Below are 26,068 nucleotides of genomic sequence, written 5' to 3'. Positions count from 1 at the left end.
TACTTTCCGAGTTATGAGGCTTGAAATAATTTCTTAATTTTACATAAACCGTAAAATATCTTGTAAAATATTCATTTTTCGATGATCTTACTTTAATACTTTTATGTACAAAATAATGAGGAATCAATTGGTGTAAAGAAAACACATAATTGTTTCGAAAAAAAAAATGTAATTGTTAATTGCAAATTACATTTTTTTTTCGAAACAATTATGTGTTTTCTTTACACCAATTGATTCCTCTCATTATTTTGTACGTAAAAGTATTAAGGTAAGATAATCGAAAAATAAATATTTTACAAGATATTTTACGGTTTATGTAAAATTAAAAAATTATTTCAAGCCTCATAACTCGGAAAGTACTTAATGAAAACTAACAATTATAGTGTTTTGGAAAGCTCCCGAGATGAGCTAGAAGAATGTGCAAAAATATATAGGGTGTTCCATTTGAAAAATTCAAGGTGACCTTCATGTGACCTTCCAGCGACTATTCAAGGTCAAACCATTGCCACCATTTTATAGCTCTCTTTAAACCAAACAACTTTTATTTGAAACATTTTTCTCTAAAATACTTTATTTTTTAGATATTCGACCGTTTCCGGACTTTTCGAAAACCCTGTATATTATTGTTAAATATGTATTTATTCAGCATTATTATAATCGTAATCTAATACAGATTAAATATTTAATTACATAAGGATGTCTAATATTTTACATTTTATTGGAGATATATTTGTTTATAATGAAAACAATCCGGGCACGCCAAGTTTTCATAACTTACTTCGATTTAAAGACTGTGCGATTTAAAACTTGCGTAAAACTTTTTTTTTAAGTTATATACATTATATAAGAAATATTTTAAGAATTAAAAGAATCCTAATTCTCATTAAATATTTTAAAAATCAATTTTCTCTGAATAAATATAAAATGCGTTTTAATTTCTTAGGGAGAATTTATGTATAATATTTCTACTGTATAAAAAATTGATATATTATATTTCATGGCAAATATTATATAAGTTTAGAAATTGCTCTTAAGTACTTGGCTAATAGTAATTATTGATTTCATATTTAGTTTTGATATTTTATTTAATACTTTTTTAGGAAAATTATTTGTTTTGTTTTTTAGACAAATAAAAAATTTTGTGAGGAAAAATTACTGTAAATTATTTTTATCTAATAATCCCCATAATTTTACATAATAGCATAGATGAATTAAATTATGCACGTTATATGATATATGTTCGTGATTATATAATGCACCGTAATTTTTAATAAAATGTAATAATAAACTATGTATATAATCAAGCAGTTGTGTACAATATTTTTTACTGCATAAAATTTGAATTGCTACACTCAGACTCAAAAAATGAATATATTTATCACGTGATAATGTCTTAAGAAAGATTACTGGCCCAGTATATAATAATAATTGCCTTAATTCAGTCGCTTTAAATCGATCGATCTTATCTAGTCTCCTCGGCTTTCTAGCAAATTCCTTGAATAGGAATAATAACATTGATAACAAAGAATTTGAAGTAAAAGTTATTTAAATTGCAGCCATACGAACATTATGTTTACCTTTAATCCAAAATTGTAATAATCTTTTCATTATTCCTAATAGTACAAGATGCATATAGTCTAAAGGAAATTGGGTAACTATTCCAATATTTAAATCTTCAAGATGTGAAGTCACTTTATGGTGTTCTTCTTGTTGTTTTAATTTAAACGATTCATCTGATCTTAATATTGCATTAATTTCTGGATACGTTACTCGATTTTATATGTAATCTCCCTCTTGAATGCAATTATTGCATCCGAAATATGCATTATGTTCCTTAATTCCTTTGATAAACGATTTTGCGGGAGCATCGCAAATAAATACATTTATTTTCACAGTTATTTTTTTGTTATACTCTGTAATACCAGTTCGAAAAATTTCAAAACAATTATCCTTGAAATATTTTAGAAAAGTATTGCAACATTTTGGTTTTTGAAAACCATGATAGACACCGACTATGAACAGTTCAGTGTAAAAAATCTGTAACTATTCTAGCTAAAATAGGCCAAAATTGACTGCTAGAAGATTTTGTTAAAGGAAGACCATCCATATTCATATTAATTTTTATTTGCGATGGACAAGTATTTCGGCAATAATGCGTACGAATAGATTTTTTCAAACTATTACCTAAACTTGCATGGTAATATTTCCCTGGTGTCATTTCAATAATGTTTACTTGGTTGGGAGTTTGAAGCAAAGTTCGAGCATCAATAGGAACATCATGACCATATTTTACTAGAATTTTCAATAATCTACTTATAGCAGAATGGTTTACACAATTTTTAATGGCCCATAATCGGATATCGTTAATAATTTTGGTTTCGCTAGAAAATCCATCATTTGAAATACTTGACTGAAGATTATTTTCATCAATATTAATTCTCAAATGTATAAAAATAGAATCATCATTATTTTCAGTAAACTTGTGAGTGTGTATTACATTGGAATAATCAAAATCAATTTCTAAAATCAATTAATACATTTTGCTGCCGAGATAATTATTCGATGTTACTTGGCTCATTTGATTCATTTACAATGTTATTTTGAACTTCCAAACTATTTGAATTAATAGTCATTTGATAAATATTATAAAATTCTTTCAAAAAAATGCGACACCGCTGTCTTGGTTAAACAAGTAATGTCTAATCTTAATTTTGATTTCGACATAATATAATTTTAAGCAATGAAAAAATAGTTAACTAGTTTATGATTATATGTATGATGATTTTGGTTTATGTTATATATCATAAGCTTATATTCTTCTTTATGGCTTATATTCTCTTTTATGGCTTCTCCTTTTCCATTGAAGATATATCTAGGAGAGCTTATTATCTAGAGAATAAAAAATACTTTTAAAAATACTTTAAAAAAGATATTAAAAATTGAAATTAGTGACTCATATAAAATCATTAAATATAATTATGATCATATCTATACCACTACGCAACAAATATTGAACTACATCCCGGAATATATTTGTCTATCATTTTTTAATAACCAGTGTGGCCCACTATTGACTTTTTATCATAATACATGTAAGAGGTTTGATGGAAAACTCAAACGAATTTTAGATAAACAATATAAAAGACCTGACATTAGATCAATACAGTATTTTAGACCATTTAATGTACCAAAGACGTCTAACATTGGAACTTTACTTACTAATCAAATTTTGCCTAACCATAATAATGACAAAATTATCATTGATATCAAACCGTCCCTGTTTTCTGGATTTGAATATGATATATCAAACATCAACAACAAATGGTTTATTAACATGTCATCAACTCACGTCTCAGACAATATAAAAAGTTTTTTACAGCTAGGCGGAAATTTTAGCTTACCTGTAACTAATAGGACAAAATTAACTACTGAATTTATAATCAATTATGAGAATAATCTTAGGAAACTTCCAGCTTTTAAACGAACGACGGTTCGAAACAGATCCATGAATTTGATCAATGCCATATCTTCCTTCCAATATCCTCTTACTAAAACTCATAATTGTTTGCTACAACTTAACGTCATCACAAAAGATTTTCTCAGGAAAAACCATAACTTAATTATCACGCGGGCTGATAAAGGCAACATCACGGTTGCTCTTGACAAAGATGAATATATTCGTAAAACAGAAGAGTTACTCAATGATAGAGAGACGTATGCTGTTGTAAATAAAAATCCCATTAATAAATTAATATCTAATTTACGTGAACTACTAACAAGATGAAAAAATAACGAGTATATTTCACTAGCATCGTACCGCTCTTTGTCATTTAGTGAAGGTACCCTCCCACGTTCTTACAGTTTACCGAAAGTGCACAAGCTGGGCTGCCCGTTCAGACTGATCGTATCGTGCGTTAACACCCCCCTTTACCAGTTAGCATTATTTTTACACAAAACTATGATCAAAGGCTTTCCTACGGCTGACAGCTATATTGAAAACAGTTTTGAATTGGTTAACAGACTGAGGAACGTACATCTAGAAGAAAATTACAAACTCATTTCTCTAGACGTAGTGTCATTATTCACTAATATTCCTGTGGATCTTGCTATGGAAAGTGTTTCAAATAGATGGGACTATATTAAAGAATACACGGACCTTCCCAAACTTGAGTTTTTACTGGGAGTGAGATTTGTACTAAATTCCACTTACTTTACATTTAATAATACATATTATCGTCAATTGTTTGGTACTCCGATGGGTTCTCCTCTGTCTCCAATTATTGCTAATATAGTGATGCAGGATTTGGAAAATAAAGCCTTGAATACAATTGGATTTACACCACCATTCTACTTTAGATATGTTGACGATATTATCACTGCTTGTCCGTTCAATTTGGTTGACCACGTTCTAAACATTTTTAATTCATTTAATCCTAGACTACAGTTCACCATTGAAGTCGAAAATAATAAAACTCTGAGTTTTTTGGAAATTACTATTTTATCCGAAAACAATAGACTACATTTTAATTGGTACCATAAACCAACGTACTCCAGTAGATATCTGAATTTTCACTCACAACACCCTGAATGCCAGAAAAGAGGTACAATTTTTAGTTTGGTTGACAGGGCCTACAGATTGTCGGACCCTAGGTTTCATCAGAATAACATAATAGATATTATCGGGATTTTACTTAATAATGGTTATCCTTTAAAATTTATATTCGATAACATTAATCAGAGACTTCGCCAATTGTTGCATAATGACTCCGCTAATAAACCTGAAATTGACAGTGAGGGTGTTTCGTATTTTGCGGTTCCATTCATTCCATCCTTGACTGATAATATGAAGAGCTTTATAAAAGACACGGATATTGTCTTGTCATATTTTAGTCTTAACAAGCTTAATGCGATCATAAAAGCCCATAAAGACGTTATTCCAAAGGGCTCTCACACTAATGTTGTTTATAAGATTGAATGCGAGAGTTGTGATGCAACATATGTTGGACAAACATGCAGGAAATTAAGCACTAGGATAAATGAACACAAGAAGAATATTAATAAAAATATAACGAATAGGTCTGCCATCACAGAACATAGATTGAATTTTAATCACGATTTTAAATGGGATGACGAAGATTTTAGACAGAGAAATTAACCTTTTATTACAAAAGGTTAATTTCTGAAATGATTTATATTAAACGACAACGTAACGGCTTAAATTCACAAACAGACACAGAATGCTTTCCTGACATATACAATGAAATAATAAATAAACTTCCTGATGCTTAAGGTCATACACAGAAAAATTTATACCAGTATAATGATCGTTTATCTATCATTTATATTTGTACCTTCGATGGAGGAAGTAACATATAGCTTTTAATGGATTATTAGATTGGTATTCGTATATAGTTCATAAAGTTTTCCAATGACATATAAATTATCCGTATTCATCATGATATTGTAAGTTACTCTTTACTCATTAAACTTTACATTGTTAGTTTGATGTAAATCACTGATAAGTGCAACAATTTCTTAATTTGTATTTACTAATTTAATTTTATTATTTTTAATTTTAATTCTGTTCACCGGTTATTGTCTCATGTTAATGTAATTTCTTGAATCAACTGTATACGAGTGCACTTAATTTTAGTCCGGCTAATGATCTGGTGGTTGACAAACGTCCATTAGAACTACACAAATTTGGGCTTATTAACCTAAATTTGTAGTGTCCGTTTCCTCCATGGGTCTAACCGTAAGATGATCTCCCTACCGTTTTACTGCGATTTATAAATTTATATATATGTTCATTGCGTACAACATTTGTGTACTTCCCGAGAATTAATATGCGCTGAAGATGACTTAAATACAAGTCGAAACGTCCGCTTTTAAATTGTCTAAACATCATTGTTTTATTAAATTGAAGTTTTAACTATTAATGTTTTCTACTGGTCTTTTTAATCTGTACAACTCGTTACTAATAATGATCTTCAGCTCTCCATGCCTATCTTAATCATTTATTTTAAAAAATACTTTGATAAATAAAAAAGTCTTAAATGGAAAATATATATTATTATTATCAATATTTCTTAAATGATTTATTTTATTTATATAAAAAATTTTGTTTTCAATAATTATTGAAAGAAATGACCTAAATAAATAACTTTTTCAATTTCATTTTTTTTGTAATATTTTAGTATTATAATTAATTAAACATATGAATATAGTTTTTTGTTACATTGCATGTTATTGTAAATAATAAATTTATAAATTAAAGTAATAATCATATAGGCACATCGTACATAATATTAATATTAAATTTTTCAAACTTAAATATTACTTCATGTAATGATTTACAATGGCTCATGCTATCATAAAACAAATTAAACAAATTAAACACATTTAGGGACTTTACCTAGGGCATACGGTGTTCCTAAGATCCACAAAACTAATTGCCCTTTCAGATTGATTGTGTCTTCGTTGAATAGTCCGCTTTACAACCTGGCATTATATTTACATCGAATTATGATCAAGAGTTTCCCTTTAACACACAGCCATGTTTTAAATAGCTTTCAATTAGTTGAACGTTTGTCGGGGGTTGTTGTTGACGGGGATAATGAGTTGATTTCACTGGATGTCATCTCCCTCTTCACCAACATTCCCATTGATGCAGCCATTGACAGTGTTAGAAAAAGATGGATATTTATTACTGATAATTGTACTATTCCTCAGCTTAAGTTCATCTTGGCAATCAGATTCGTGCTGAACTCAACGTTTTTCGTTTTTAATAATGTCATTTACCAACAAACTTACGGCACACCCATGAGTTCTCCTTTGTCTCTCATTATTGCTGACATCGTTCTACAGGATTTGGAGGATAAAGCTCTGGCAGTCTTGCAATTTACTCCTTCATTCTACGTTAGATATGTTGACGATGTGACTTTATGTGTCCCGTCTTCTTCTGTCGAATATACATTAAATGTATTTAACTCACTTCATCCTACAATCCAATTCACTGTGGAAATGAGTGAGAATAAGAAACTTAATTTTTTGGACGTTACTATGTAACGTTCTGCGGGACAATTCGTTGATTTTTGACTGGTATCACAAGCCAACTTTTTCTGGTAGATATCTCAATTTTTTATCACAGCATCCTCTTTGCCAAAAGAAGGGCACGATAATTGGTTTAACGGATAGAGCCTTCTCTCTGTGTTAGCGAGTGCGTCTGCGCGCCGGCAAGTCGTGCGGAGACCGAAGAAGAAAGACGCGAGCGCCCTCATTGTATGGGAGAGGGTTATTGTAGCGCGACGAAGATGTGCAATTGCGAATAAAATAAAGAAATAATTCCGAACTGTGATTATCAGCAATATTAATTCTTATCTAAAACATTTTGGCGCCCAACGTACTGGCTCGACACGACTGAGAAATCGAGTCATGCGAGCGTAAGCACGTAAGATCCACGATCGATGTATAAGCAACGAGACGCAACGAAGTGCCGGTATAATGGCGGAAAGGCACGTGGTCGGATATATTGTGTGATTAACATACAAAACAAGTATAAACAAATATAATAGGAAGTGCATATGTACACATCTAGACGTCGCGGGACGAATAAATAGAGTGTCGTCTTCGCGCTAACTTAACCCAACATAACCTCAAAGATTCGGAAAGCGACAAGGGCTTGAAGAAAAATCAAGAAGGTGAGTGAATTGTTCAAGGAATTCCTTCTAACCCAACTATATTTCAGATTCCTGTACAACATGACAAACGTAAGAGTATTGAAACAAAGACGTACCCGATACAAGGGCAATATAACGAGGATATTAACTTACTTGCATTCCGATGAACCAAAAAATGCAAACGATGCACAAGTGAGGTTAGCAAAGCTCTCAGAATTGTGGGACAAGTTTGAGGCAATACAAAACGAGCTTGTCGAAGTAAGGCCGGAGGCAAGCGAAGAAGAATTCGCGGCGATACAGACAGAAAATGAAGCCGAAGGGCAACTCTTCGAGGCAGGCTACTACAAGGCAGCAGCGAGGCTTCAAGAGATCATTGCAGAAGCAGTACATCAAGATCAAGCAGCGCAGATAGCCCCACAGGAGGCAGAGGGGCCAAATTGGCCAGAGCATAACAGGAATCTGCATCAGCGAAGAAGCAAACCAAAGCTCCCAGAAATTAAATTACCTGAGTTCAGCGGAGACTTCACAAAGTGGATTTTTTTCAAGAATAGTTTTGAAACTACCATACATCGCGATCCGGATTTGACCAATGCAAAAGCATCAATATTTAATAGGTCAGCTTCAAGGAGAAGCACGTCAGGTCATTCAAGGATTCACCATATCCGATGAAAATTATAGGAACGCTTGGAAGCTTTTAAAGGACACCTACGACAATACAACGCTAATAATTGAAACTCATCTCGAGGCGTTACTGCAATTTCCAGATATCACAAAGGAGAACAAGGCCGACTCAATTCGGCAATTCGTTTGGCACATCCGCACGCACACGAAGTCTCTCGAGGCTCTGCAGCAGCCAGTTGACCGTGGGAGACGATGTTCCTTCATTTAGCAAAAAAGAAACTGGACTTCATTGAGCAACGCGACTGGCAGAATATCGCGAAGGATCGAAGACCCGATAACATGCCAACAATGGAGGAATTTCTAAAATTCCTGACAGAACGCTGTCACACACTACGAGTACTTAATCAAGGTAAAGTAAAACCGCAATCAAATGAGAAATCAACAATTAAAGTAAAAAAGGAAAAGAAGGTCTCACTAACGACCACCGTGGTAAGTTGTAAAATTTGCAATGGAAATCATGCTATTTATCGATGCGAGGAACTTCTAAAGCAATCTATCTCAGACAGAATGAAATCAATATGAGAAAAGAAGCTCTGTATCAATTGCCTGAATGCTGGACATGTAGCGAAGGAATGCAGGTCGTCGACATGCAGGAAGTGTGCTGGACGTCACAATACACTCCTCCATCGGGAGGCGGAAAATCAGCCGAAAGAAAGCGAAGCGTCGGCAGCACCGGTGGTCACCTGCTGCTCTGATCAGGCGAGTGCAGTGGCAACGAAGGCAGAAGCGAACACCGGACAGGAAGGTCCACCCATGAGCATCTTCTACGTACAGAAACCTGCATCAAGAGTGAGTTTTATCGACAGTTAGAGTTTACGTTTACGACGTCAAAGGAAACCTGCAGACATGCAGAGCATTACTCGACCCGGGATCACAGTCAAATTTAGTAACGGCAAGTTTCGTGAGGAAGCTCAAAATAACATGCAAATCGGAAAACCGCCCTATCATCGGAATAGGTCAGACGCAAACGAGGTCAACAAAGAAAACGGACTTACGAATCAAAGCAGCTAATAATGAATTTACAGCGACATTGGAATGTCTTGTGTTGCCCACCATAACAGAGCGACTGCCTCAAAGTAGGATAGATGTGAGCAAGATCGCCATGCCAAGGGACGTACGTTTAGCGGATCCGAGTTTCGACGAACCGGCCGAAATTGTTCTACTCATCGGTTCAGGATTGTACTGGAAGATACTTTGCGGAGCACCGAGAAACCGCGTAAGAGGCCAGCCTGCATTGTAGAATACGATGCTGGGTTGAATCGTCGGCGGAGAAATGTTTGAAGCTGGACCCAACTCATCGGAAATGTGTTTAACAATAACGAATGACACGTTACATCAACAATTGGAGCGTTTCTGGACTCAAGAGGAGATCATCGAAACACAAATACAGTTAGAGGAAGAGAAGGCCTGGGAGAAGCATTTCATCGATACCTTCAAACGAGATTCAGCTGGAAGATTTATCGTGAGGTTACCGTTTCGAGCAAGCATCCAGCTAGGGGAATCAATGGAGCTGGCCATGAAACGTCTGGTTTCCCTGGAAAGGCGTTTCAAGAAGAATCCGGACCTGAAAAAAGAATATATCAAATTTATGAAGGACTACATAGAACAGAAGCATATGTCATTGGCGGCGAACAATAAGAATCAAGGAGCTGAATCTTACGTACTACCCCATCAAGCTGTTGTGCGAGCCAAAAGCGTGACAACGAAACTCCGAGTTGTATTGGATGCCTCGGCCAAGACTACGCTCGGCACTTCATTAAATGATAAACTCATGGCGGGCCCAAACTTACAATAAAACTTAATCGATATCATTCTTCGTTTTAGGGCATATGAGTACGTCGTGACAGCAGACGTCGCTCAAATGTTTCGTCAGATCCTTGTCGATAAGAGGGATCGACCATTGCAGCAGATACTCTGGCGAGAAGACCCGAAAGAAACGGTGAAGCTGTTCGAGTTGAATACCGTCACCTATGAAACGAGTTCTGCACCTTACCTAGCAATACGGTGTCTCAGACAGTTGGCAGAAGAAAGCAGCGATTTACCACTGGCGACGAAGGCAATATTCGAAGATTGCTACATGGACGATGTCCTTAGCGGAGCCAGGACTATTGAAGAAGCAGCAGAATTATAGAGGCAATTGTCTCAGTTGTTAAACCGAGGTCAGTTTCATCTTCGTAAATGGCGTTCAAACGATCCAAGGATTTTGAGACATCTCGCTGCGCAGAGCAGTACAGAAGAAGCGCTTGTCATAGACAAGGAAGGAGCGCTTAAAACGCTAGAACTTTTGTGGAACGCCAAGTCTGACAGTCTGCAATATGAAGCCGAGCTAGAAGAAATACGATTGATAACAAAGAGAGTCGTATTATCAAAAATAGCTCGGGTTTTTGACCCGCTCGGCCTTATGGCACCGGTGTTAATCAACGGAAAAATAATCATGCAAGGACTGTGGATGAATGAGCTCGAATGGGACCAGTCGATACCTCAAGAACTTTCATCTGCATGAGAAGAGTACTACAAGTCGCTGGCAAGAATCAACGCGTTTCAGATACCCCGGAACGTGGTTCCTGCAAATAGTTCAAGGCAATTCGAGATCTACGGATTCGGAGACGCCTCAGAGCGAGCATATGGAGCTTGTATATATGCAGTAAGCGAAGATAAGCAAGGAGAGGTACACTCTCACATTATCTGTGCCAAGGCAAAGGTGGCACCGCTCAAAACGATTTCCATTCCGCGATTAGAGCTAGAAGCGGCCCTCCTGCTTTCACGCCTGTGTGCGGTTGCGAAGAAGGCGTATAGTGAACGAATCAGAAGCATAAGATTATGGAGCGACTCAACGATCGTACTTGGATGGATAAAAACTCCGCCCAACAAAATGAAGACGTTCGTGGCGAACCATATCTCCAAAATTCACGACATCATGAAGAACATCCCTTGGTATCATATGCCAACAAACGAGAACCCAGCGGATTTACTGTCAAGGGGAGTCAGCGCCGAGGTGCTAGCGGAAAGCGAACTATGGTGGCACGGTCCACATTGGCTGACAAACGGAAGTCAATGGCCAGCCAATATGGAGGAACCAGAAGCAGAGTTGCCGGAGCTAAAAACGCCAACGGTAACGTTAACAGCAAGCGAAGCGACGGATGTATTAACGAGATTTTCGACATTCCAGAAACTCAAGCGAGTAATCGCTTATTGTATGAGATGGAAGCACAACGTGCAAGAAGCTAGGATAAAAGGTCCGTTGACAGTAAACGAACTCGACAACGCGGAAGAAATTATAACAAGGATGGTTCAACAGGAAACATTTTCACAAGACTATGAAGATCTAAACAAAAATAGAAAATTATCAAGCAAGAGCAAGTTGCGAGCGCTAGACCCCCTTTTTGACAAGAAGGGACTAATTAGAGTAGGTGGTAGACTCCGACACTCAAGTCTGTCGATGGAAAGAAGGCATCCTATCATACTACCAGCAAGACATTTTATAACAAGCTCGATTATGCGTGAAGAACACAGACGTTTGCATCATTGCCCGCCTGAGCAACTTCTCAGTGCGGTCGCCGATATACGAAGTCGATATTGGCCATTAAGCGGACGCCGAGAGGTACGTAAGGTAGTGAAAAATTGCTTAAGTTGTTTCAGACTTCATCCAACTACTCCTGGAATTAAAATGGGAGACTTAGCGAAGCAGTAATCGGGGACAAACGACCTTTCACGAACACCGGTGTGGACTACGCCGGTCCCCTGCAGGTGCGTGAAAGTCGGCGCCGAGGAAGAATACATATATCGAAGGGATATATAGCACTCTTCACCTGTCTTGCAACGCGAGCCGTGCATCTAGAGCTCGTATCGGATCTCTCAACAGCGGTATTTCTGGCGGCCTTAAACCGTTTTACAGTGCGGCGCGGCATCTGTTCCCAGATGTTGTCGGACAACGGGACAAATTTTGTAGGAGCAGCCCGAGAGTTGAAGGAATTCTACGAGTTCCTCGAGAGGAAGAAAGAAGACATACAAGTAGCTCTCGCTCAACAGAAGATCGCATGGAGTTTTATACCACCTGGTGCTCCGCATTTTGGCGGCTCATGGGAGGCGGTGGTAAAGATCACGAAGAGGCATCTCTATGCAGTCACGAGAGGAAGGATACTTACATATGAAAAGTACGCCACTCTTCTGGCCGAAATCGAAGCGATTTTAAATTCGCAACCATTGATTCCTTTGTCCAGCGATCCAGCAGACCTTTCCGTGCTTACTCCTTCCCATTTCTTAATTGGAGATTCGCTCATCTTACCTGCACGATGGGATTATCTTGATATTCCAGAAAACCGTCTTACAAGGTGGCAGCATATTCAGAAATTGAGTCAACAATTCTGGGATCGATGGCAGGCCGAGTACCTGCAGGAGCTACAACGGAGAAATAAGTGGGCAGACGGCGAGGACAACATAGAGCTAAACACGTTGGTTCTATTGAAGGAAGACCACGTACCGCCGCTTCAATGGACCCTAGGCAGAGTTACTGCCTTATTTCCTGGCCAGGATGGAATTGTGAGGGTCGTATCAGTAAAGACCCGAAGCGGTGAAGTTAAGAGATCGGTCAAGAAATTATGCCCGATACCTATAGACGATTTAAAGACATTGAATAATTAATTACGAATAGTTAAGTTAAAGGACATGATGTAGCCGAGTCTGAATTTAATTTTCCTTTCTTTCATTTGTTGCCAAGAATAATTTATGTTAAGATATAGTTTCATTAGCCCATGTGCGATGCATTATTTGAGTTAGCATTTAATCTTTAATTTGAAATTGTTAGTTTATTTGAAAGCTGTCCTTTCAAGAGAGGCGGATATGTTAGCGAGTGCGTTTGCGCGCCGGCAGGTCGTGCGGAGACCGAAGAAGAAAGACGCGAGCGCCCTCATTGTATGGGAGAGGGTTATTGTAGCGCGACGAAGATGTGCAATTGCGAATAAAAAAAGAGATAATTCCGAACTGTGATTATCAGCAGTATTAATTCTTATCTAAAACACTCTGTCTCATCCCAATTTTCATCAGAGAAATCTTAATCTTATTGTTCAGATTCTTATAAACAATAACTACCCCTTAAATTTTATATTTCAGACGCGAACGTTTAAAGTTTTTAATCCATAAATCAAATAATAAAGACAAGATCGAGGATAGCATGAGTGACGGAGCGGTTGGATATTTCGCGGTACCTTTTTTACCTTCGGTCTCGGAAAAATTTAATTATATAATGAGAGACATTGATAACGTCAGAACGTCTTACTTCAGCTTGAATAAATTAGATAAGCTAATTAAAGGTCATAAAGATCCTCTACCTAAAGCGTTGTCAAGGAATGTCGTTTATAAGATAGACTGTAATGATTGCAATGCGTCCTACATGGGCCAAACGGGTAGATGGCTTCAAACTAGAGTCGAGGAGCACCGTAAACATATCAATAGAAACTCTTCGAGTCGCTCGGTTATCACTGATCATAAGATAGAGTTCGGTCACGATTTCAAGTGGGAGGATGTTAGGATTCTGGACAGTGAACCGAGGTTTCAAAAACGTCTGATTTCTGAAATGCTTTTTATTAAACGGCAAAGTAATGATTTGAATTTGTAGACTGACATTGAGTGTCTACATCATAGGTATATATCGGCTTTAAGCAAGCTCCCAAACATTTGATGTCTATCTCGACCGTGTTTATAGTCTTTCAGTACAGCGTGAGTCGTTTACCAGCTCAGTCTTCACATGTTTGAACTCTACCGTTAAAAAACTAAGATCACGATAGTTAACATTTATAATATCGCCGTTACTTATTCTGCACCCTATTGCATTTCGATTATCTGTAAGTCTTATTTGTTATGTATCACTTATGTTCGGGTGGATCACCTTTTAATTTATCGACTTATAGTTTTATCCTTCGACTCTCAACTTGGACCTTTTACACCTCTTTGGTCTTTCAATCATGGAAGGATTCTACCTGCGACATGGTGATCTTGACAAGATGTGCGATTTAATTTAATTTTACTTGCGGCATACCGACATGATCCGTTTTGTTTTTTGATTGCGTTAACTATTGACATTATCTGTATATCTGGTTTCTTTTATTTTGCGTTGAAGATGGCCAAAAAAAGGGCCGAAACGTCCGCGTTTATTAAATGAACGATGTTAGAATAAATTATATACATTGTGTATTTGTTCGTTTTATTTGTTATTACATAATGCGTGCGCATAAAACCTGCGTTGGCTCTTATTGCCTTTGATTGTTTTTTATTTAATTTAAATTAAACACATATTTTACTTAAATAAAAGTCAGTTCACATCAAATTAATTCACAATCAAATTATACTAAATTGAAAAGCTCACATATCAAAAATATTATAAGATCAAATTTTATTTGCAATTGGGGCTTTATTAGCTATAAGAAACTTTAATAAACTTTCAAAATATGAAATATTCTATATATTTTATATCTACAATTTTTTCCTAATGTAGTGATTTCCTACTAAATATTATTAAACTGTTTAATCATTTATCATTAATATTCATCATTACGATTATTAAAAGAAAGATTGCAGGTCGATGTTTAATAAGTATTCGATATAATGCAGTTAAATTAAAAATCTATAATTAGACAATAATAATATGTAATGTAAATTCACACTTACTAGTAATATAGAGCAACAGTAACCTAACCTATTATAATTTTCAATGTTATAATTTTCTACTCAGCAATAAAACGTAACTGTAAAGTAACATGACTTGTACATAATATATTTGTTGAGTGGAAAATTATGACATTGTACTGTTACGTTACTGTTACTTTTTTTTATTAGATCGAAAGGTTTCTTTTGTAAAAGCAATGCAAACAGGTTTTTATTTTTCTCATTATTATGATCGCGCAATAAGTGTAAAAAGATATGAGAAACATGATACCCACATAGAATGAAAACCTCTAATGGACGTCCATTAGGTGTCTACCATGGAGATTTAAAATCTCCTGTAGACGTCAATTAGACATCCAATGGACGACCACAAGAAATCCATAGTTCCGCATTGTGTACATCCATTAGACCTCCATTAGAGGTTTTCAAAAATGTCCATTAGACGTTGCATGGATTATTAATAGAGGATTCGTGAAGCCTCGATGGACGATTAATCGACGCTGCGTGGACCATTAATAGAGGGTTCACGGAGCCTCGGTAGACGATTAATCGACGTTCCGTGGATCATTAATAGAGGATTCAGAATATAGATGGATATTAGAATATGGATGGATGAAATATATAATTGTAAATAAAAATAATATTAAAAGTTGTAAAAAACTTTGTTTATTGAAGATAAAATTACAAATTAATTTGATGCTTAAGACTCCTTGGTCCTCGCCGCGATCATGTTGGATTATGACATCAGAAGCGAGAAATTACACGCTGAAAATTTTTGCGTGCCATTTTTAGATAAACTTTTAGATATTGATGTCAATATTAAATGATTTTTAGATATTAATATTAATATCTAAAAATTATGTACAACTTTTTAAATTTACGTTTACAATAAATAATTATAAATATGAAATATATAGACCAATATACATATATAATTATGCAATAATTATATTTTTACAAAGAGATTTAACGAATATACCTTGCGAGAATGATTGAGGGTTCGAATTTGAGGCCTTTTGCTTTGTTTTGTTTGATTCGCTGTTTCTTTTCGCAGATTTCCGAGAACATGTAAGAGATGTACTTTCATCGTACAATTGCTAACCTTTTAATACAAAATAAAACATGAATGTAAAAAATGTAAAATATAAATTTCGTATATGTATCATAAATAGATATAATAGATTTGTTTGTGTACTTACGATTTGGAGGAGAGGGAGGAGATGGTAAATTTACGTCTGTGCATGATTCATCTTCGCTTTCAGACGAAGATACAACTTTTTTCGCTCTAATTTTTCTATAAGAATTCGCTTCCTTGTCGGTATCCAAGTCTGATGTATAAATTGCCTTTCTTGCTTTTTCATCGGTTTTTTGTAAGAACGCTGAAAATATTTTAAATAGTGGCAAATATTATTACGAAAAAGTAGAAAAAAATTAAGATTTTTATTTACACTTACGATACTCGCCAAAATCAATTTTAAAAGAAGATCAATCAAAAGTTGGCGTTTCTTCTTTTTCAATCGCCTTCCGAATTCTATAATCTATCTTATAAAGTGAAGGATATTTGCATAAATCCTCACTCTGTAGCCACACACACACACACATACACACACACACACACACACACATTTTCGGTATTACTTGAATACCGTCAGAGAATTCCACAACAATAAATCCTTGATTCGGCATTTTTCTGAAATTCTTAACAAATTTATTTTCTGTGCAGTATTATAAACACACACACACACACACACATACACACACACACACATACATACAAGATATCTATTCAAATATTTGCACAAGAAATCTATTTTTATATCTTGTGTATAGATTATGTATATGTGGGTGATCTCGGGAGATAAATAATTGACGCTTCGTGTTAAATGAATAATTCCGAATTTATTTTATCTACAATTTGAACGTTCCGTTTATTGTTTAAGTTTAGTGTAATTTAAATCATGTCGCGATGTGTACTCTATATAGACGCGAGATAGACTCTCTGAAGATTTCCCGTATATTATTGAGACGCTCGCGAATTTCTAATCTCTTTATTTCTTCCAACGTCTTTGTCGGATCTGGAAAACTATTCGTTATCTTTACAATGTAGTTTTTAAACACTGTAAGTCTGCTCTTGAGTAGCCCTCGTCTCTTTACTAATGCTTCCATTTTGTAACGCTACGATAAATTATAATGCGGAATGTATATTAATATTGCTGCAATATACAATGACTATAATACACACATATATATGATAACACTATGTTTATATGTATATACTAACGCTATGTGATAACTAACTATCTACTAGGTTAAATTTTATTAGGATCAGGAAGCCCGCTCACTTATCTTTGGTTTTACGCTGTAGTCCTTTTTTATATATCCGAGTTGTCTGATTTCTGAATCGATTATATAATTTTGTCCGCTTGCTCGATGAGATCTCGAGAGCCTTGACCGATGATTTTTCTGCATTCCAACAATGAAGTTTATGTTCTCTCTAATTTTCCGATAAAGTCGCTTCCTTTTGTATACGAGGCTTGCGTGTTTCTTTCAGCAAGCTCGTGACGAATTTCAAGATAGCTCGTTCGGATGCTGAATAATCCGTCTTCGTGTTAATATTCAGCTATTTTGTGTATGCGGCTATTTATATCCGTTCTCTGTTTTTTCCGGCTATCTGTATATCCGGCTCGAAGGACCAATGTATATTAGTGAATGAGTGTGGACTGTAATTCACTGGATTTCACTTTTATTGTGCAACTTTTACAATAACGTGTGCACCTCGTGGTGGTCCCTTCGCCATCTTGACTTCTCTCTGCCCTTTGTTAGGCTCCGCTCTCCTCAGCGCCAACGGCGGGTAATTAAACTAAATGTAACGCGTGTCGCGATAATAAGGGGTATACAAAGTAAATGTACAAAGGAAAAGAATAATTCTTAACAATAAACCTAAAGTAATTTATACAATTAATTTATATAATTATGTACAGTTTAAATTTATTTTATTTATAAATTAAATTATAAATATTTAAAATTGTGTATAAAAATATTGTAAATGTTTAAATGTACTTTAAAAATTAGCTGAGTTTTTTTATTTTTATTTATAATTTTTTTAAATTTTCATTAATGATAAAACTTAAATATTAATCTTAATAATATTAATTATCTACTTAAATATTATTTATTTATGTGTAAATCTGTTATACATCCATAATAATTGTCTAATGGACGTCTATAAGAAATTTGTAGAGGATATTTATTATGGAGGTAGGATAGATGTTTGATGGACGTCTGTCTGATTTCCATCGTGGATGTAAACATCCCAAAGAGCTATGGCGGTTTAATGGATCTCTAATAGATGTCTATCTGACTTCCACCCTGGAGATAGATGTTCTATGGAGCTATGGAGGTTTAATGGACATCCACTGGATGCCAATTTCTATGTGGGTAGCGTATAAAATGAATTATACTTACTACCAAATATGAAAACAATGTGGTCCAAAACAAGTACGTCGCCGTGGTATATTCTTTGTTCACATTCACTGCACAAAAGCAAGAGAAATTCAATCTTTAGAATTAATTTTTAATTACCAAACAAACAGTTTTCACTTATATAAATCACTTTTAATCTCATATTTACCAAAATCTTGATACAACACTACACTTTTGAGACGAAAAACGTGTGAGCAGTCGTCGTGTTCATTGATTCCGCCATATTGAAAGTGAAGTTTAAATCACTGATGCTAGAACGAGGACGCGGCACACATCCACACATCAGAGAACCACATACATGTGCTGCGCAGTATATATGTGTGGTCTTCTGATTATGTGCGCGTGAGCCGCGTCCTTGTTCTGGCATCACTGGTCTAGAAATGTTACTCTAATGATATAAATGTAATGTTACATTAAATATGTTATATTAACGTGATTTTGTTGACATCAATGTACATTCTATAAAATTTTGTAACCGTTACATAGTAGTAGTAGTAGTAGTAGTAGTAGTAATAAGAACGGGTTGGGCTAGATCAGTCCCTGATGTTACCTAGATCTAAAAGATCTTCTGTAACCCCGTGGTTGTCTGAGGTTATAAGTGGCGATCCAATTTGGCCCTTACAAGAAGGTTATGTAGATCGCCCACCCTCACGTTTTGTAATGCACTGGGTTCAATGAACATGTGACCCCAGAGTGTGTATCTCCTAAGAGCAAGTGCGGGGCAGTAGCACAGAATGTGAATGCTGTCCTCTTTTTCTTCGCCGCATAACCGGCAGTCTTTCCGCTCGGCCAGGCCGAGATTGAATAAGTGGGCCCTGAGGGCCACATGGCCCGTGAGCAGGCCAATGGAGATATTGAGCTTCTTTCTGCTCATAGTTAGGAGTTCATCCGTCCTTTTAGAGAGGGGTCGGTTCAGCAATAACTTGGCTTGACGACAGCCCTGAACCTGGCCCCACGAAACCAGATGTTCCCGTTTCAAAGACTCTTTGATGAGTCTTTTACCTATGGTAAAGGGGACGCTGACGACTTGTCTAGCCGGGACCCCGAGGGTGCCTAGCTTTGCCAGGCCGTCCGCCACTTCTTTGCCATGAATTCCCTAATGACCGGGAACCCAGACTAAGGTGATCCTATTGGATTCGCCTAGTCTGTTGAGCGCTAGCATGCAGTCCCAAACCACCGAGGACTCAGTGGTGGTCTTGGCTAGAGCGTTAATGACTGCCCTACTATCGGAGCAGATGAGTATATTTCTATTGGTGGCTTTAACTAAGGTTAAAGTGTTTGCGCACTCAAGGATTGCTAGAACCTCAGCTTGGAAAACCGTGGCCAGCTCCACTAGGGAGTAAAATTCCCTGTGGTTAGTCCTTGAGCCGTAGACTCCAGCTCCAAATCGTCCTTCCGCCCCCGAGCCATCTGTATACCAGATGTCCCAGTTTGGCCGGCAGATTCGTTCTGGTTTACTCCAATCTTCCCTCGAAGGTATCTGGATTTTGAAGAACTTAGAGACCTGGGATTTCCTAGGTATTCTATCCTGCAGCAGAGAGAATGGGTGTTCATGGAGGAACGATAGCCTGGCATGACCTCGATGCCGTCCTCTCCACTCACCCTGACACTTTAGTCTGTAGGCAGTAAGTTTGGCTGTGCTGATAATAAAGCGGTCCAGGGGTGGAAGACAGAGTGCAATCTCAAGCGCCTCTGTAGGTGTGATTTTCATGGCCCCCACTTTCTCCACCCTGGGCCACCAGACCACCGCAGCATATGTGAGACGGGGCAGTAGAATGGCTTTGTAGATCCAGAGGGCAATATTGGGTTTAATGCCCCACGTTTTACCTACAGCCCTTCTACATGCCCACATGGAGATGTAAAATTTCTTACGTTTGACTTCAAGATGAAATTTCCAGTTTAGTTTGGGATCAAGATGTATCCCCAGGTACTTCACCGAAGAAGTGTATGGTAGCTCTTTGCCCCAGAGCCTCAAAGGCCCTATAGGTTCGGGCTTGTATTTTCTGGTAAAAATCATGGCCTCGGTCTTGGACGGATTAACCGTGAGACCTTTGGCTTGACACCAGCTTTGAATAATCTTAAGTGCTTTATCCATGAGCTCCTTAAGAGTTGAGAGAAAGCTGCCTCTCACGATTGCAGCCACGTCATCCGCATAGCCACAAACGAGAAGGCCCGCTTCTTGTAATTTGACCAGGAGTTCGTCTACCACCAGGCACCGCAAGAGCGGAGAAAAAACGCTGCCCTGCGGGCAACCTCTGTCCGGGAGACCACTCAAAGTTTTATCTCCATAGTCAACAGTCAGAACTCTGTCCGATAGCATGCTTTGCGTCCAGTCGATCAGAGTTTCGGGGATGTGATGCCTGTGCATGGCCTCTTTGATCGCTGTATATGAGGTGGTATCAAATGCCCCCTCAATATCCAAAAATAATCCTAGGGCATACCCTCCAGTCGCCAGCTGTGTCTCAATCTTGCTCACAAGGTGATGAAGGGCAGTATCCGTAGATCTGCCCGCCCTATAGGCGTATTGAGAAAGCGGTCGGTTAGTAAGGGGATATGTCCTAATATGGCTGTCTATCAGTCTCTCCAGTGTCTTCAAAACAAAGGAGGTAAGGCTAATAGTCTAAAGTCTTTGGCCAATATATGACCGTTTCTGCCTGGTTTGGGTATAAAAGTAACTCTGGTGCCACTCCAGACAAGGGGCACGTGTCTAAGGGCTATGCTAGCCCTAAGCACTTTAACTAGGGGGCCTATCAAAAGGCTCAAACCCTCTTGTAAGCAGGCGGGATAAATCCCGTCTGGTCCAGGTAATTTATAGGGCTTGAAGGTTTTAACAGCCCATTCAACACCTTTGGGATGGACTATCTTCGCCGCTAGTGACCAATCTCTGGGTTTAAAAACTTCCCTGGGCCTCACACGGGCGGTAGGAAGATTGTCAACCGTTCGAAAATCTGGGAAATGAGTCTCCATAAGGTGCTCGATGAATTCAGTGAGGTTGACTGTGTAGCCTGTGTCGGGACGCTTGAGACATCCCAACTGGGTGCGATTGTCAGAGCTGAGTATTCTGTTTAGCCTGGAGGCCTCTGGAGCGCTCTCGATGCTTGCGCAGAACTCTCTCCAGCTGCTGCGTTTACTTCTGACTATTTCCTTGCTATACCTGCGTTGGGCGTTCCTAAAGGCTTCCCAGTGCGAAGACAAGCAAGAGTTCCTTGCCCTGTTAAAGAGTCTCCTGGTCTCGGATCTGAGCTTTGACAGCTCTTTGTTCCACCAGGGAACTTTGGTCTGGGACCGTATAAGTTTCAGGGGGCAGTTTGCCTCAAAGGCATCTGAGATAGCGTTGCTTAAGCAAGCTGCGGCAGTTTCCAGGTTGTCCCTGGTATGGAATCTGGTCGGAACGGTAGTTAATCTATTCTTCAAGTCTAGCCTGAAGCCGTCCCAATTCGTTTTCCTAGGATTTCGCCTCCGCAAGATTGTAGGTTGCTGGCGAAGGGTGAGGCGTATCTGCCTGTGATCGGATCCTGAAGGTTCATCTAAGACCCTCCAGTCTCTTACCAGTTCAGACACGCCCTTGGTACAAATAGTAATATCGATTACCTCCTGTCTTCTAGCGTCCATGAAGGTAGGTTCCGTACCTCTGTTTAGGATGATAAGTCCCTTGTCCAGGATGAAGTCATGTAGGCTCTCCCCTCTCGGATTGATGTTTGAGCTCCCCCAACCAACATGGTTGGAGTTAGCATCACAACCCAGGAGGAGTTCGAGTCCTGCTTCCTCAGCATGGACAACCAGGTTCTTGACATTGTCCTGAGGTGGAGGATCGCAGGAATCATAGGGCATGTATGCTGACCCTATGAGTAAGTCCATTGTCTTCCCCTCCTCCAGGTTGATGCTCGTCTGGACGACAGTTAGATCTTCGCTGCTAAGCTGAGGCAGAAAAGTGATTAAGGCCTTTTGCTACAATACATGTCCTTAGTTTGCAGTTCGAGCAAGCTCTGAAAATAGTTCCACAGCCGCCCAAACCTTTGATGGCATTATTCAGGAGCCAAGGCTCCTGGATAATGGCAAGGTGTGTGTGCATCGCAGCAGTATTCCTGGCAAGGATAGCCGAGGCGCCTTTACTGTGATGCAAATTAATTTGGGTGATGGGTACCGTGGAGACCGTCATATTTAGGCAGTCTTCCCTGGTATTCCCTCCACAGGTTCAGGCTTCCTGCCGCACTCTTTTTCAAGCAGCCTAACGGTTGCCCGTCCAAGACTGCAGCTGGGCCTGAAATTGCAGGACTTCAGGGCGTCTAGAGATTGATCCCCAATCAGACAGCCGAAGTGGGTGCTCGTGGCATCCCTACTCACGCTCCCCCTGGTGACGATCCAATCTCCAGTCGCCAATCCTGCGTTTTGTCTGCCGAGGAGCCTCAAGGCTTCCTCAGAAGACAAGTCTGGCTTCTCCACGTGTACCACCACTCGATGGCGTTTAGGCAGCTCGTCGACCGGCACTACACGTAGGGAGTTTCCCCTCACCTTCAGTTCGGAGGATAGGCTTTTTAGCCAGTCCCCCGACTGCTCGTCGTCGCACACAAAAACAAAGGCTCCGTCTCTCTCCCAGGAGCCGGAGAATGTGGGGGCTTTTGTACCCTCGGGTAACTCGAGGATACGCCCTCTGATCATTTTCCTGATCACTCCACAGTCCACGGCTCCTAGCTTCTTATCAGGAAAACCCTCCAAAATGAGGGCTAATCTGATAAACCCTTTGATCGCTTGGGCATATGACCCTTGATCATTGATCTTGGATCGTTTGCCTTGGCGAGTGTCGTTGGGGCTAGGGGTGTTATTCCCTGGCCGGGCGCGTTTAAGCGCCACAGTCGGGGCTCCACCGCTAATGGGCCCAGGACTAGAATCAGCTTCAGCGGGAAGGATTTGGGCTTTAGTAGCCTTTCCCTCCCTCTGAAGCTGTTTCTTGTAGCGTCTTCTTACAGCTCCGCTATATCTAACTCGGGTTTTGGGTTTCCCTGAGTTGCATTCCTCCGGTCGTTCGCTCCCTAAGGAAGCCACGCCCTGGAGGACTTTGTCCATGGTTGTGTCTTTATTGGTATGTTTGTTTGTCATGTCCATGTTTGTCCCACGAGTACCACGGAAGTGCGATATCACCCAACCAGAGCCGCGAATGGCTGGGGCTTGGCTAAATACCCCGGAGGTCGCCCGGTATCCGGGGGAACCGTTCGAGACGCAGCACCCCCTGCGCCACGCAGCCGTCGGCACGGTTTCATTAATACCTTGGCTTGGGAGGTCCCTCTTCGTTGGTCGCACCCGGCTCCACCCCTTAAACGGATGGGCCCGGATGCGACCATAAGCCCCTCCACCACGCCAAGGTGGAGACCCATTCGGGGGGAACCGTTACATAACTATAATAACAAAACTGTGATCACATTAAAAACAAAAAAATTGTAATTTTGTTAACATCCTTCTTTGTAAAAATGTTGAAAAAAATATACAGGGTGACCCATTTTAACTTAGGCAGCCAAATAACTCGAAAAATAAGCAAGATAGAGAAAAATGTTTTAGACAAAAGTTGTATGGTTTCGAGGGGGCCATAAGATGGTATCATTGGTTTGACCTTGAAGAGTCATTTGAAGGTCACGTGAAGGTCACTTCAATTTTTTTAAATGGAACATCCTATATATTTTTGTACATTCTTGTAGCTCATCTCGAGAGCTTTCCAAAACACTATAATTAAGTACATTTTCGTTAAGTACTTTTTGAGTTATGAGGCTTGAAATAATTTCTTAATTTTACATAAACCGTAAAATATCTTGTAAAATATTCACTTTTCGATTATCTTACCTTAATACTTTTATGTACAAAATAATGAGAGGAATCAATTGGTGTAAAGAAAACACATAGTTGTTTTTAAGAAAAAATATGGAATTGTTAATTGCAAATTACATATTTTTTCTTCGAAACAACTATGTGTTTTCTTTACACCAATTGATTCCTCTCATTATTTTGTACATAAAACTATTAAGGTAAGGTAATCGAAAAATGAATATTTTACAAGATATTTTACGGTTTATGTAAAATTAAGAAATTATTTCAAGCCTCATAACTCAAAAAGTACTTAACGAAAATGTACTTAATTATAGTGTTTTGGAAAGCTCTCGAGATGAGCTACAAGAATGTACAAAAATATATAGGATGTTCCATTTAAAAAAATTGAAGTGACCTTCACGTGACCTTCAAATGACTCTTCAAGGTCAAACCAATGATACCATCTTATGGCCCCCTCGAAACCATACAACTTTTGTCTAAAACATTTTTCTCTATCTTGCTTATTTTTCGAGTTATTTGGCTGCCTAAGTTAAAATGGGTCACCCTGTATATTAACATTAAGTACTTTGTAAAAAAACTGAATTCCAAAATGGAATTGTATAATTGTATAATAAAATTATATAAAGAATGGAAATAATTATACATATATTTGTAACGTACGGTTTTCGTATACCGCGGAAACTCTATTTGCGGATAGCCGTCGGATCCAGGTGACAGAGATAAAAAAGGGATTACGTGTATGTGTGTAAGAAATGTATTTTTGTAGCTCTGCGTTGTGATGTACAAGTGTGAGTGTGCGTGTATATGTGTAATTACAATGTATGTGTGTGTGCGTGTGGGTATGTGTAAGCGCGTATGGTAATCGATACACGCGGGCCGAGGATCTACGAAATCCCGGCGCGAAGTAATCGCCGTGGTTGATAATCGGCGGAAGTCGCGCTTTATCAATGCGTCCGCGTTATGTAATTCGGCCGTGGACGTGTCACGGATCTTGCGGAAATAGTAGTTCGCACAATTCGCGGCGCGGAATAACGCAATTTACAATGTGCAAGATGCGATTGCACGATTCCCGGTACGGCGCGCTCGTGTTTTTGCGGACCGTCGGGCACGTTTTTGCCCGTGTTTCTTGCCCGGTGTTTATGTCTCAGCTGTTCGGAGATTTAAAGTCCGGTTGTGCGGTTATTTAAACGTGTCTATTTCCCTGATGGATGTAGTTTACGGAAGGCATTGCGACGCTAGCAAGCGTCGGAGGCGGCTCAAGTTCCACCTCGTGATAGGCGCGACGCCTAATATTCGGATGTTGGTTCGAAGGCGATTTCTAAGGCGCCGATATCGATCGGTAGAGACAGCGTTCACACTACCTTCTGGCCTTTTAATTTTGCAAGAATTTCTCGATTCGCTTTGCTTGCCTTCTGACTAGCTCTGAGTCTCAAGAAGGATCGGAAGGATCTGTCTTTCTGTGCCGCCGGGAGCCCGTTTTATACTCGGTTAACCAGTTCACTGGTACACCCGAAATCAACGTTTTGTGCCAAAACTGGTGAAAGCAAATAAATTCGTATTTTACATGAGTTTATCTATAAGGGGTTTTTTACGTCGCTGGTGACGAATCAAGGTCGAAATTTCAAAATTCAAACTGGCGAATCCAATATGGCGAACTAATTTTATTTCATTATGGAGAAGATCAAATTCGATATGTTTTTCGAGTCTCTTATGATGAATCTATAGACAAAATTACAAAATTTAAACTG

General features: G+C 38.4%; 3 protein-coding genes across 3 annotated transcripts; 2 read left to right on the top strand and 1 right to left on the bottom strand.

The window, feature by feature from the left end:
• Window positions 1-9,633: 9,633 nt before the first annotated feature.
• On the top strand, window positions 9,634-10,155 carry LOC145974336 (uncharacterized). Its single transcript, XM_083104127.1, has one exon. It carries the CDS (start codon window positions 9,634-9,636, stop codon window positions 10,153-10,155), a length of 522 nt encoding a protein of 173 aa, XP_082960253.1.
• A 658-nt stretch (window positions 10,156-10,813) lies between these two features.
• On the top strand, window positions 10,814-13,001 carry LOC145974335 (uncharacterized). Its single transcript, XM_083104126.1, has 3 exons — window positions 10,814-10,993; window positions 11,056-11,961; window positions 12,279-13,001. The coding sequence occupies exons 1-3, from the start codon at window positions 10,814-10,816 to the stop codon at window positions 12,999-13,001; spliced, it is 1,809 nt and encodes a 602-aa protein (XP_082960252.1).
• Window positions 13,002-22,664: 9,663 nt separating this feature from the next.
• Window positions 22,665-23,606, bottom strand: LOC145974334 (uncharacterized). The gene has a single exon (XM_083104125.1). The coding sequence runs from the start codon at window positions 23,604-23,606 to the stop codon at window positions 22,665-22,667; it is 942 nt and encodes a 313-aa protein (XP_082960251.1).
• Between the last annotated feature and the right edge of the window lie 2,462 nt (window positions 23,607-26,068).

This window comes from Camponotus vicinus, unplaced genomic scaffold (genome assembly GCF_025532165.1).
Source record: "Camponotus vicinus isolate PSW18456_S1 unplaced genomic scaffold, iyCamVici1.0 SCAF_7, whole genome shotgun sequence".
Taxonomy (NCBI): domain Eukaryota; kingdom Metazoa; phylum Arthropoda; class Insecta; order Hymenoptera; family Formicidae; genus Camponotus; species Camponotus vicinus.
The sequence above is the reverse complement of the archived record's forward strand: the minus strand, read 5'-3'. Positions and strand labels throughout refer to the sequence as shown.

What these genes read in the sequence shown, in the direction of transcription:
- LOC145974336 (XM_083104127.1), top strand. Translation starts at nt 9,634, where the DNA reads ATGTTTGAAGCTGGACCCAACTCATCGGAAATGTGTTTAACAATAACG.
- LOC145974335 (XM_083104126.1), top strand. Translation starts at nt 10,814, where the DNA reads ATGAGCTCGAATGGGACCAGTCGATACCTCAAGAACTTTCATCTGCAT. An exon ending in AGAGCGAGCATATGGAGCTT is followed by an intron (nt 10,994 to 11,055) that starts GTATATATGCAG and finishes ATCTGTGCCAAG; the next exon opens with GCAAAGGTGGCACCGCTCAA. An exon ending in CATTAAGCGGACGCCGAGAG is followed by an intron (nt 11,962 to 12,278) that starts GTACGTAAGGTA and finishes ATCTGTTCCCAG; the next exon opens with ATGTTGTCGGACAACGGGAC.
- LOC145974334 (XM_083104125.1), bottom strand. Translation starts at nt 23,606, where the DNA reads ATGGACATGACAAACAAACATACCAATAAAGACACAACCATGGACAAA.